Source organism: Pteropus alecto, unplaced genomic scaffold (genome assembly GCF_000325575.1).
Source record: "Pteropus alecto unplaced genomic scaffold, ASM32557v1 scaffold88, whole genome shotgun sequence".
Lineage (NCBI taxonomy): Eukaryota > Metazoa > Chordata > Mammalia > Chiroptera > Pteropodidae > Pteropus > Pteropus alecto.
In genome coordinates this window covers 6,734,905-6,747,457 of record NW_006494611.1, presented here as the reverse complement: position 1 = coordinate 6,747,457, position 12,553 = coordinate 6,734,905, and the positions used below count along the sequence as shown (strand labels likewise).

Here is a 12,553-nt window from a genome sequence, read left to right as displayed (position 1 = left end):
TTGAGCACTCAGTCACAGTTTCCTCATCATTATCTATTGTGAGCATATTAAAAAAAAATGTGGAGGGAGAGAAATTGCAAGTAAATATGGATTTTTAGAACTCTTTAAGAGACAATTTAATGTATTTTAGCACTTTACAATTTACAAAGCACTTTTACATTCATCATTTAAATCTACAATGACCTATGAGTTAGACCTGGAAGAGATTTTTATTATTGACATTTTATAGATTGGAAATTGAGAGCCCGAGAGTTAAATTGTTCAAATTCAAACAGCAAGAAATTGGTGTGGTTAAGATTAGTTATAGCTTTAACCTTTAACCTTATGCTTACCTCTCATAGAAGCTTAGTCTTCCCTTCCCTCCTTCATTTTCAGAATTATGAAAATCGATTTTTAATTAAAATCCGGGAATGAATCCAATTATGATAGAAATAAGATTTGGGTTCCCATCACAGGTAACGAACGACAACAAAAGATATGTACTAGCAATTAGTTACCCTAGAGCAGGGGTCCCCAACCCCTGGGCCATGGACTGGTACCAGTCTGTGGTCTATTAGGAACTGGGCCACACAGCAGGAGGTGAGCAGCAAGCGAGCCAGCAAAGCTTCATTTGTATTTGCGGCTGCTCCCCAGCACTAGCATCGCCGCCTCAGCTCCACCTCAGATCATCAGGCATTAGATTCTCACTGGAGCACCGATCTCTGGTGCCAAAAAGGCTGGGGATCACTGCCCAAGAGGATAAACTAGGCCTTTTACTGTTCCCTGGTTATGTCTCTGGGAAATGCTCTAATCCAAAGGAAATCTGGCTTCGTCTCACAAATAAATGATCCACGGCCTTTAGCTTTCTCTTGCCGTCGCTCTCTCCCTTCAAATTAAGCCAAAGGCAAACAGTGAATGAAACAAAACAATTCTGTTTTGTAAGCACCAGTATGTAGGATATGCTGGCACATGTTCTAAGTTCCAGTAGTCCTCTTCATGGCTTCTTAAGAGAAGCAGAAGCTACATTAACAGAAGTCTTCACTCGGAGAGACATAGAAGAGGAAAGAAGAAGAGAGAGGATAAAAAAAACAGGAAGATCATAGAGAAAGAGGGAAGGGAGTGGAAGGAGAGAGAGAGAAAAAGAAGTTAAAATATTATTTATCCAAAGAAAATAATACCGGACAGAGAATTGGAAAAATTGATTTTGAAATCCAGTTCTAACACTAATTAGCTGATGGCTCCTGAAACCCTGAACCTCTTTTGGTCTCATTTGTCTCATCTCTAACATGTAGTCAATCAGTGCTACTTATTCTTGGGATTTGAAGGTCATATGGCACAGAGGAGGTAAAAGCTCTTGGTCAACCATGTCAGCATTACCACTACACCTAGCGGGTGCTAATGTTAAATCATTGCATCTTCTTATGACAAGGGAATTTGCTTAGACTGCCGAGCTTTCTTCTGGAGTCAGCTTATAATTATTTAGCAGCTGATTTTCTCTTGCCTCTTCCTCCGTTCTCTGACTACTGCCGCCTGACCTCTGATCTTGCTGACTTAATGCCCAACCAAGAAGGGCCAACTGCCTTGGAAATAAAGATAACAATCAAATTAATCTACTTAGTTTTGTATTAACAAAAGCTTTTATCTGGGAGAGAATCAGAACTTGTTAACATCTGATATCTACCAAGCATATTACGAATTGCTTTCAAGCTATCTCATTAGAGCCTTATAATAAGACTGTTAATGAATCAGAATGACAATTAATATGCATGATCTTTGATAGATGAGGAAACAAAGTTAACAGTTGTAAAACTGGGACTGAAACCCAGGACTCTTCTCTTAGTCCAGAACTCAACTATGAAAGTTTGCTAAAAAACCGAGCAGAACATAAACTACCCCTTCACCACATTATGTTCCGACCTCCAGGGGCCCAGAGAAAGCCCTTTAACATTTAACAGCATGCCAGCTGCTGGCACAGGCTTTCTCATTCTAACTCCAGAATGCAAATCTGGATAAAGCTACACAAGTTAATTAGGAGGGCTGGAATTGCATCAACTCTTTGTGGTAATAATTGAGTGCCTCATGGGAAATAAAATAAAATATGCCATAAAAAATGAACTTAGTCTAGTAAAATTAATGAAAGAAGGGAAGTAAAGGATGAGAGAATGAGGAAATAGTATGAATAGGCAGATTTGTTATTTTTTAGAATGGAGGTTTAATATACAATATTTAAGATGACACATCAAGTGGAAGCATATTACTTAAATTAGTAACCACTGAGGTAACTAATAATGATACTAATAAGCTACTTTAAAAAATGAATGATAGACAAATAAACTACTTTAAAAAATGAATGATAGACAAATTTTAAAAGAAAACAAAATAGGTGGGTTGTTAGTGTAAATAGGTTTATATTAGGAAGTCAATAGATAAGATTTTAAAAAGATAGGATTAAGAATGCTATGTTAAGTTATATACACTTAGAATCACCAGTAGAAAAAGGTAGACTATAAACCTTGTTAAATATACATATATATATAATATATACACACACACACACTCAATGAAAAGTAAAGGAAATATGGGAAATACAATATATATATTTTTTAAAAATACAATAACATAAAAATCAAGATGGGAGAACTAAGGCCATAACTGTTGCATCAATATGTGTAAATAGGTTAATATTACCAATTAAAAGAAAAGACCCCCAAGTCAGATCACAAAGTAAAATTCAATTATATCTAGGTGATTATATAGATATATATTCAATAAAACTGTTAATGAAACAGAATGACACTTAATATGAATGGATCTTTGACAGATGAGGAAACAAAGTTAACATATAATATGTTTAATTATATCTATATACAAGAACACATCAAAAGACAGCATATTCTTGTTAAAACCAATAAAATTGGTTAAGTTCATTAACAACAAAGAGAGAGAATGCTTAATATATTTAATTATATCTATATACAAGAACACATCAAAAAACAGCATATTCTTGTTAAAACCAATAAAGTTGGTTAAGTTCATTAACAACAAAGAAAGAGAATGAAGCTTGTCAATATTAGAAAAGAAAAATATTTCACTAAATATCTTATAGACATTTAAGGGATAATAATAGAATCTGAACAACCTGATGCTTTCAAATACAACTTAAATGAACTTAGCATATTCCTTGAGAAATTAACCAAAATCAATACAAACCAAAGAAAAATTATAAGTAACTCAGTATTTACTTTTTAAAAAGTAACTTTATTATCAAAAACTATCCCACAAAGAAATCTCGGGAATTACAAGATTTTCCTTATAAATTCTTTCAAATATTCAAGGAAGAGATAACACTATTCAGAAACAAAATCTTTTAGAAAACAAAAGAGGAGAGAACACTTTTCAACTTGTTTTATAAGACCAGCATAACCCAAATACCAAAACATTACAAAGACATTTACAAAAGAATGAAAATAGTAGACTAATATTCCTCATGAACATAGACACATAACTCTAATAAAATATCAGAAAACCAAATCCATGAATGTATAAAAAGGATAATATACCATGACTAAATGTGTTTATCTTAGAAATGGAAGGTTGATAGAATATTTAAAAATCCTAATAAAAATAAGTTTTTTAAAAAAAAACTTGGCAAGCTGCTGAAAAAATAAATATAAACTCTAAAAAAAGGATGTATAAGAGGGGAGTAACTGTACCTGTTATTAAAACATAAATAAAGGTTATAAGAATTAAAGCTATTTTGTACACTAATAAACAGATAAATGGAGTGCAATGGAGAATTCAGAAGTAGAAACAAACATGGTAGAGTACATATGATAAAGGAAAAAAGATAGAGGATCAAATAAATGATGCTAAGAAATCTAGCCTGCCATCTGGATAAAAAAAACAGCTGCTTGCATATCTTTTTATTTACTGAAGGTAAATACTAAATGAAACATAAATATAACTTTCTAAAAATAAAACTATAAAGACACAAGATGAAAACTTGGAAATATATTTTATAATTTCAGTGTATAGAAAGAAAGTTTTTCTCAAAAAGAAATAAACTTATAAATTTTGAAAGATAGATAAATTTGATAACCTAAAACTCAAAGTAAAAAATGGCATTATAAAGTTAAGAGAACTGTGACAAACTGGGGGAAAAAATATTTGCAACATGTATGGCAGGCAGAGGATCAAGTTCTTTTATATATAAGAAACTCTTACAAATCAATAAGAAAAACTTAATTATCCCATTTTTAAAAATGAGCTATGGTCAAAATAGTTCACAGAAAAATAAATAAAATGTCTTTATAACATAAGAAAAACAACCTCAAGTTCCTTCAAATTTTTGTGATAAAAATTAAAACAAAAATAAGATATTTTTCTTTATCTCACTGGCAAAGCAAGAGTTTCATAATACACAATATTGGTAAAGATGTGTCAAAAATGATATTCTTACACTCCATGGGAGCATAAACTGGTGTCAGCCATTTAGAAGGCAATGTGGCAATATCTATCAGTTAAAATTCATGTGACTTATGACCTAATTCACTTACAAAAATTATGTTACAGGTACACTTGCACATCTGTACAAAGTCCTATAGACAAGGATATTTATAGTATCATTTGTAGTAGAAAGATAAAAATAAATATCCATTAATGAGAGGCTGGATAAATGGGTTAGGCTTAAAATAGAATATTCTGCATTATTAAAAAGACTGAGCTATATCTATACCTGATTATATAATAAAGTTTCCAAGGTATATTACAAAGTAAAACAGCTTGAGGCAAAACAGTTTGTGACATGTATACGATTGAGTAAAATAATTAGTGATAATTTGTGTGCAGATATAAACTTACAAATGTGTACAAACACGCAGACATATATATATATGTATATATATATTCACAAAGACATTTCTATTCTTGTATATTTATGGACTATTTCTTTAAACACACACACAACACACACACACACACACACACACACACGAAACGGCAGACTATTGCCTATGGAGATAATCCTGGAGAACTGAAAATTTGGGGTAAGAGAAGTAGGTCCTGAAAATAAACATTTTCTGTGATGGTTAAATATATGTTTATGATGAGCATACGTTATTAGAAAATCTCATCAATTCAAAAAGTCGGTGAACTAAATCAATTGGTCACTTCTTGCATTCATGAAAAGAGTAAATAAAAAATAGGTCTTTGATATGGTATGCTGTATATAAGAAAAACCAATCACTTGACTAAGCTCTACTTTTTTAGTATTTTAGAAAGATTTTTCTATTTTTACTATGTGCCAGGCCCAATGCCAGGTGCTTCTAGGATGCCTCTCCCCCCCCCGCAAAATATGGTACCTGCCTTCAATAAGTTCACAGTTCAATGGGAAGAGCTCGCATTCAGAGGTCAGAGGAAGTTTGTTGTCTTTATGACTTAGATGTAAGATGTTAGATCAAAATATCTCTTTTTGAAATCACGACAAGAATTTACTCAGTCCAGCAACCCTCCTTTGTAGAATTCACCAGGTCTCTTGGTAACTGTCAATATCTCTGAGACAGTTATTGTCTCCTCCACTAAGTCATCAGGGAAGATCTCAAAAAGACTTCTTTTAAGAAGAGTTATTAGCCATTGAGCTTTACAGAATAATTTTAATTCCCTGAATAATTTTAATAATTAAAAGCATCAATTTTTTTTCCACCTCCACTCCTTCGATCTTGCTGTTCTTTTTGTTTGAAATGTTCTTACACTTTTGTTCCCCTTCTTTGGCTAACTTCTATCCAATCTCAGATATTGGCTCAAGTGCTTCTCCAGGAAAGCCTTGCTGATTCTCTGCCACACAAACATTTCTCCATGATCCCACAGATCTTTCCATCTTACATTTGACCATTTAGGTTATCTTATTAAAGTACAAATTTACTTAAAATGTTATCTCTGGTGTCTGACATAGAGGAGAGACTCAATAGTTGATAAATTCAACTGTAGAGCTTCCCTGTTCCCCCTTGGGTTCTCCCAGCTTACAGTATGGAACTGAATTTTGTAACTCTCCCCCACTGCATCACTTCCTCAAGTCTGAAACATCATTCTTACTTGTCCAGTGACATCCCAGGGAAGGCAAACTTGCCCAGGCAGATGCGATAGACAGCACCCAGGGGAATCCGCTGCAGCTGCACACAACTGAGCATGATGAAGTCATATTTGCAGATCAAGAGATTCTTGTCTGTGACCAGCAAAATCCTCTCCTTCTCATTGTTCCAGTGGTCTATCCTGTAGAAATCACCATGGAGAAGAAAAGTTGATGGCATAATTTTTCCAGGTTAAAGATAATGGCATATACTTAAACATCTCTACTAACACAAAAGATGGTGAGGTTTGATCATTCAGAAGAAAGATGGGCTGAGGAATACCACCTCCTCTCTCTCAGTCTGGCTCCTTGACCAAGGTAGGAGGGAAGGTCAAAGATCACAGGTAAGTGTTCTATGGCCACAGAGCTCAATGATTACTACTGATGATGGATCCTTAGGGAAGCAGCAAGTTTATATCAAGTTGGCAATCGATTGATTCATGCTCCTCCATATCTTCCCAGTTCTCTAGGAAAACATCGTGGAGCACATATTCCTCCAAGGATAAGAAAAACATCTCTGTTCTAACACAATCTGCACCACAAACTTTACTTACTATGCATTAGTTTATGTTAATCTCCAAAGGTCACATTGCTAACTGGAGATAAAGTGCAGATTTGAACATAGGTCCACTGATTCCCAAGCCATCACTATTTCAAGTTCATCCCATCATATCCTTGTGATAGAAATACAGTGAAATAAGTGAAGTAGGATTTTTATGAGCCAAGGACAGCTAGACACTAGATAAGTGTTTCCTAAATTTATTTGCTTCCCACTTGAGGGCCTTTCAGGGCATACATGGAAAAATTCTAAGAGTTAAAAGTCTCTCCAACAGAGGGAACAAAAAGGAATCAAAACAATGGCTTCTGGTTAAAAGAACAAGAGTGTGGTCTATAATTCTTCTCACTCACAGCACTTTTACTGTCTGTTTACTATAGTCTTTAGTATATAGCACTTCATGACTTTTATTAGAATTGTCTTAGTACATGTTTAGTCTTCCCTAAGAAACTAAAAAGGATGATTTGTGACTGACTCTTATCTGAATCTCCACTATACAGAGTCAATCTAATGCAAAGATAGTATAGGCGTTTCATTCCTCTCCATGCAGAGTAACCGCAAGGCTATTTTTAAAATACAAAAGGCATGATATCACTGCCCATTCACTTTATGAAATAGACTCTTTTTGTTCTGAAGATCAAATCCAAGTTGCCTAACTGAACTATACACCCCTATATGGTCTGGCTTCTAGAAACCCAGCATCATCTCACAGCAGGCTAAGAAAACTCATTGTGCAAGTCATGGTTCAAATGCCTCATCCAAAGAGGAATTCATTAACTCTCACATGCACTTGACCCCCTATTATACTCTAAAAGCATCCTGACTCTTTTTCCTTTGTGGAACTTATTGCTGCTTGTAAGGAGGAATTATATGTAAAATGTTTAGTAACAAGTACCATATGGACACTGACAGATGAGAATGAACACAAAGTACAGAAGGTAGGGCAAAGCCAAAAAGTATGGGCTAGTATCATCCGTGTGTGTGTGTGTGTGTGTGTGTGTGTGTGTGTGTGTATTCTATGAGGGCGGAGACTATGTTTGTTGGGCTACTCATTCTATGCAGTTCCTGTTAAATAACCTACACTAAATAAATATCTGTAGAATGAATAAATGAGTGCCAATTATAATCATTTTGAAGAAGTCAACTGGTTGAGAGCAGGAGTGGAAACTTCTAGTTCTATTACTCACTAATTCTGAAAGATCAGACTTTAATCGGTCTTTGGTTCATGTCCCTTATCTGAGAAATAGAGACAATACTAATATTCACCTCATAAATTTGGGGAGAGAATTAAGGAGTATGATTCTCAATCAGTGTTTTATAAATTAACTGTTATTATCACTGGCAGAGACCTAAGTCACTAAGCAATTGGGTAATCCAAATATATGCCAATCCTCAGTATAATCTAAAGACAGACAAGCAAAAGAAAGATAGGAGTTAAATCAATGGGAAGAAGAACAGGAGGAGACAGGAGAGAAAAAGGAAAAAGCAAGAAAGAGGAAGAAGCAGAAGGAGGAAACCAAGGATGAGATCATTGATGGAGGTCCTATTGTATGTCGACTGTTACGTATTTATAAGTAACATTTCCCCACAACTCATTGAAGAAAGCCATATTTAAATTCCCTCAGCTAGAATATGCTGGTAGAGTCAGTGGTAAGTCAAAAGGTTCTGGTTTAAATTTTGTTTCTAAGGTTTCCATCCACTCCAACAACACTGTGATACTCCATTCCTACTCCAATGAGAGATAAGGGAATTCTTGATGATCTGTTTAACACTCTCAGTTTTAGTCAGAAAGAGAAAGGAACTCTGAAATGTCTTATCAGATATCTACATAAATTTCTCTAAATAGATTGCATCTACTTAGCAGCAAGTTATAAACTGCTGCCTAATAAACCAGACTTGTTTTTAGTCTGAAAAAACTGCAGCTTTTGGTTGAATGGTTTTACTGAAAATGTCAGCGCTCCATAATGAGATTTATTTTAAAAGGTAAAGGATTCGGGAAAAAAAGAGAATTCTTTTTAGGAACACAGAGTACTCTGCTGTGACACAGACTCTGCATAATTTACATGTTGGGAAAGTCTGAATTCAAGTAAACATGCAGGCTTATAAATAGTTGGGGGCCACCATCTCGAAATCCTAGGTGGTGTTTTTATTTATTTAGACTTCAATCACACCCTTTTTTCCCAAAGAATTCATGGAGAAAACATGAAATTTCATATGCCTAATATTAATATAATTAAAGTTTGGTTGGTGATAATATCCAGGACAAATATAGGAATAGAAATAGCAATATTACATTTGTACAGCTTGTGGAGCTTTACAAAGCCCTTGAACATCAATGTCCTCGTTGAATCCTCACAGCAACCTTTTGCATTAGATATTATTACCCTCATTTTAAAGACCAGGAAACTAAGGTCCAGAGACTCTTAAAATAACTTGTCCAATGTTTTATACCTAGCAATCAGTAGTGCAGGAACCTGAAACAGGTATCAAGATACCAAATCTACCCTTAAGTTTGGCTTTCTCCCCATTACCACCCGCCTCCAAACAGAGGACCCTTCATCGTGATGTGAAAATGTGGTAGAACCCACCTGTGGAAAGAGATGATGTGATGATATGTATCACTTCTCTCTGGGAATCCACTCCCCAAGACAACACTCATGACTATCTCTTCCAAACCTTGTCCTCATACCGTGTTTCCTATGTTTGGGAAGAGCCCTCCTTTCTTCCAGGTGTGCAAGCCAGAGGTGTAGGAGTCATTCTGGCTCATCCTATTTTCTCACCTCACACGCCCAGTCTTAGACATTTACTCCCAAAATATCTCTCAACACCATCTACTTCTCTCCATCTCAACCTTTACCATCCTGATTCAGTCTTTCCTCATCTCCCACCTGGATTATTGCAGTCACTCTCTCACTAGGTTTGGGCTACTAGTCACTTATAGCTGCCTTACCTACATCTGCTCTTGTTTCCTTCCAACCATTTCACCAGACTGCAATGATGTGGACCTTTTGAAAAAACAAAGCTTGTCTTCACCCTCCCACTCTGGCTTAAAACACTTCAGCAGGTCCCCAGCATTCTCATGAAAAATGACAAAAATTCTTCACCTGGTCTACCTACTTCTACAACCTCATTACAGGCCAAGTCTCTTCACTCCATTCTCCTTGATTTCCTTTCAGTTTCTTGTATTCACCATGCCCATTTCTACTAACGGGCCTTTGAACAAACATGCTGGTTTCTCTGCTGGCAATGTTCTCCCTGATCGTTTTTACCTAGTTAACTTCTAGAGTGGTGAGCATTTACGACTTCCTCAGGCAAGTTTTCCCAGACATCTGTGACTACTTCTCTTCTTTCTAATATACATTTTCCTAGCACTTCACTTTACTCCTTCATAGTACTTATCCCAGATACAATTTTATAGTTATTTCTATGACTATCTAAGTAATGTCTGTTTCTTTTTCTTATTGTGAACTCCACAAAGACAGAGTCAGTTAGCGTTGTGTCTCCTAAGTTATAGGTGACTAAAAAAAATTTCTGAAATGAATTAATAAAAATTGAACAATCCTTGCGCTATGCAAGCTATAAGCCTTGGCTCATGATGTTTGGAGAACCCTGTCTTCAGGTTTACATTGAAATCGTCTCCCATTAAATAGTACATTTTCAAAAAATAATCAGTAACATTGGGAAGATGTGCATGCCATAAGTGAGAAAGAGCGGGATACAAAATATTACCTTCAGTACACATCTGATTTTGTAACAGCAACAACCACCACCACAAAATACATAGATCAAAACATTAACACGTTATTTCTGAGTGGTGGGATTTCAAGGGACTTTTATTTCTTTTCATACTTTAAGTAGCCAGAGTTCAATTTTTTACAATGAAAAATATTTTTTATATTCTACTTTTATGATAAAAGATATTTTCTAAATAATAAATCCTCCCCATCTTTCAAGTTCCCACTTTAAATGCTATCTGTTTCATGCAGCCTTATCTTCATCATCCTCACCCCCAAATGGATGTCATCTTTCTTTACCTTTAAATACACACAAGCCTTTATCAGTGCTTCAGGTGTGGCTCTAGGCACAATATTCTCTGTATGACAATGATATCTGTGCTTGTCCTGTCATTCCCCCAATATTTGATGTAGAGATGGGACCTAGTGCTATTTGAGCTTCCTCACTGTGCTCAATACAGAGCCAAAAGAGAGAGCAAAGTCTTCGCAAATGAGCATGGAATAGAAAACTAGAACCATAAGATTCATTTCCTCGGTTTTAAAAGCCAGTTTCTCCCAGGAGAGAATTTGCCACATCTCCTCTCACCATCACTGTTCCTCAGCACTAGCATCGTTTCCTTACTTGACGGGAAGGGGACCCTGTTTCCCCAACATATGAGGAAACCTGGGAGTTCCGTGAGATTTGCAGTTTCCTGGATGACAACAGTTTCGCCAGCAGAGGGCAACAGCGAACCAGCAATGACAGGCAGGACCTGCCTGAGCAAATTTCCAGAACCGCCACCCCCGACCGCCCAGACCCTCAGTTACTAAAACCATCCCAGATGCCTTCCCAAGGGCCCCAGCCCTATTCCTAACAATACTTTCAGTTGCTCTTTAAAGGCAATGTCAAGTCAATTTGTGGTTTAGAAATGATTTTCCTCCAAAAAAGATTATTTTTCTAATATTCCCCTACACACATACACACATGCGCGCACACACAAACGTAACATACCACTCAGCAGAGAATCTTCCCTGTTAATGAATAGAGTGAGCTTACCTCATTTACAAATCAACCTTCCTTTGTGTGACCCGCAGCCTCTTAACAGAGCCCAGCCCCTGAAGGAGGAAGACAGTGTCTTGGCTGGCTAGGAATCGCCCAGGAGAAAAACACTGAATCATTCATTCCACACATATTCCCTGAGTACCCACTGGGTTTCAGGCCCTGAAGAGAATCCAGTTTGGGTTTGCTTTTCAAACACAAACAGATGAAAAATGCATGGTGTTGAAGCAAAGCAATTTCCCTCCCCCTGAGTTAAGTGAAGCCTTATAAAACCTTTAGCTAAATAATCCACATGCAATTCTTTTAATCATTTGGTTACTCTTTTCCTGGACTTCTTCAATTTGTTTAAAATAGGAGACCCTACAAGTAAACACAGTATTCTAATAACAGTTCGATGACCACAAACTTTCCTTATTCTCAGATCCCCTGACTTGACTTCCTGTGGTTCATATTTTCTCCCTACCACCCTATGCAGCCAGTTGTGTACCAGATTCCATGCTAGCTGCTGGGAACACTGAGAAGAGCATTGTGCTCTTAAGGGATACACAATTCTGTAAGATGTGAGGTAAGATCACATAGAGAAGAGCTAATGTGGCACCCAAAGGTGAGATGAGACTTTATAATAGTAACACGAGACCACAGATCCCGGTGTCCAGATTCCCAGTGCATTGCCCACAGGGCTGAGAAACACGAAATCCAGGCATCTATTTGATGTTCTTGAAGAAGGCACTCATCAACACTTCATTTCCTGATGTTTGGTGATCATCTCAATATTGGAAAAGGACAAGTTGCAAAGCACAAATGATTCTCTGGAATGTACACAAAAAAAGGTTTCAGGAATATTTATTCATTTCTTCAACACTTCTTTGATGTGTAGTATAAGACAGACAGAATGTCCACATAAGACATAGATAGGATGGACCTGGAAATACCCATTTATGTATCCACAGAGTCTGCTTTGTTTTTTTTTCCTGAGTAAGAGAAGTTCTACCATGAAGTTTCATACTGTTGATTGCAGAAAAAAACAGTGGTCAATTTGTAGAAAAAAGCAATGGTCAGTTTTTCCCTTGGAAAACAAAGGGGTTTGTGAGTTCTTAAAAAATAATAATAACTACAAACAA

General features: G+C 36.2%; 1 protein-coding gene across 1 annotated transcript in view; it reads right to left on the bottom strand.

Annotated features, from left to right (window-relative positions):
- Nucleotides 1-12,553, bottom strand: part of TPRG1 (tumor protein p63 regulated 1) — a 126,302-nt gene that overhangs the window by 61,342 nt on the left and 52,407 nt on the right. Inside the window, exon 4 of the mRNA XM_006925834.1 lies at nt 6,070-6,246. Coding sequence (XP_006925896.1) covers nt 6,070-6,246 — 177 coding nt within the window. The remainder of the gene's footprint in view (nt 1-6,069; nt 6,247-12,553) is intronic.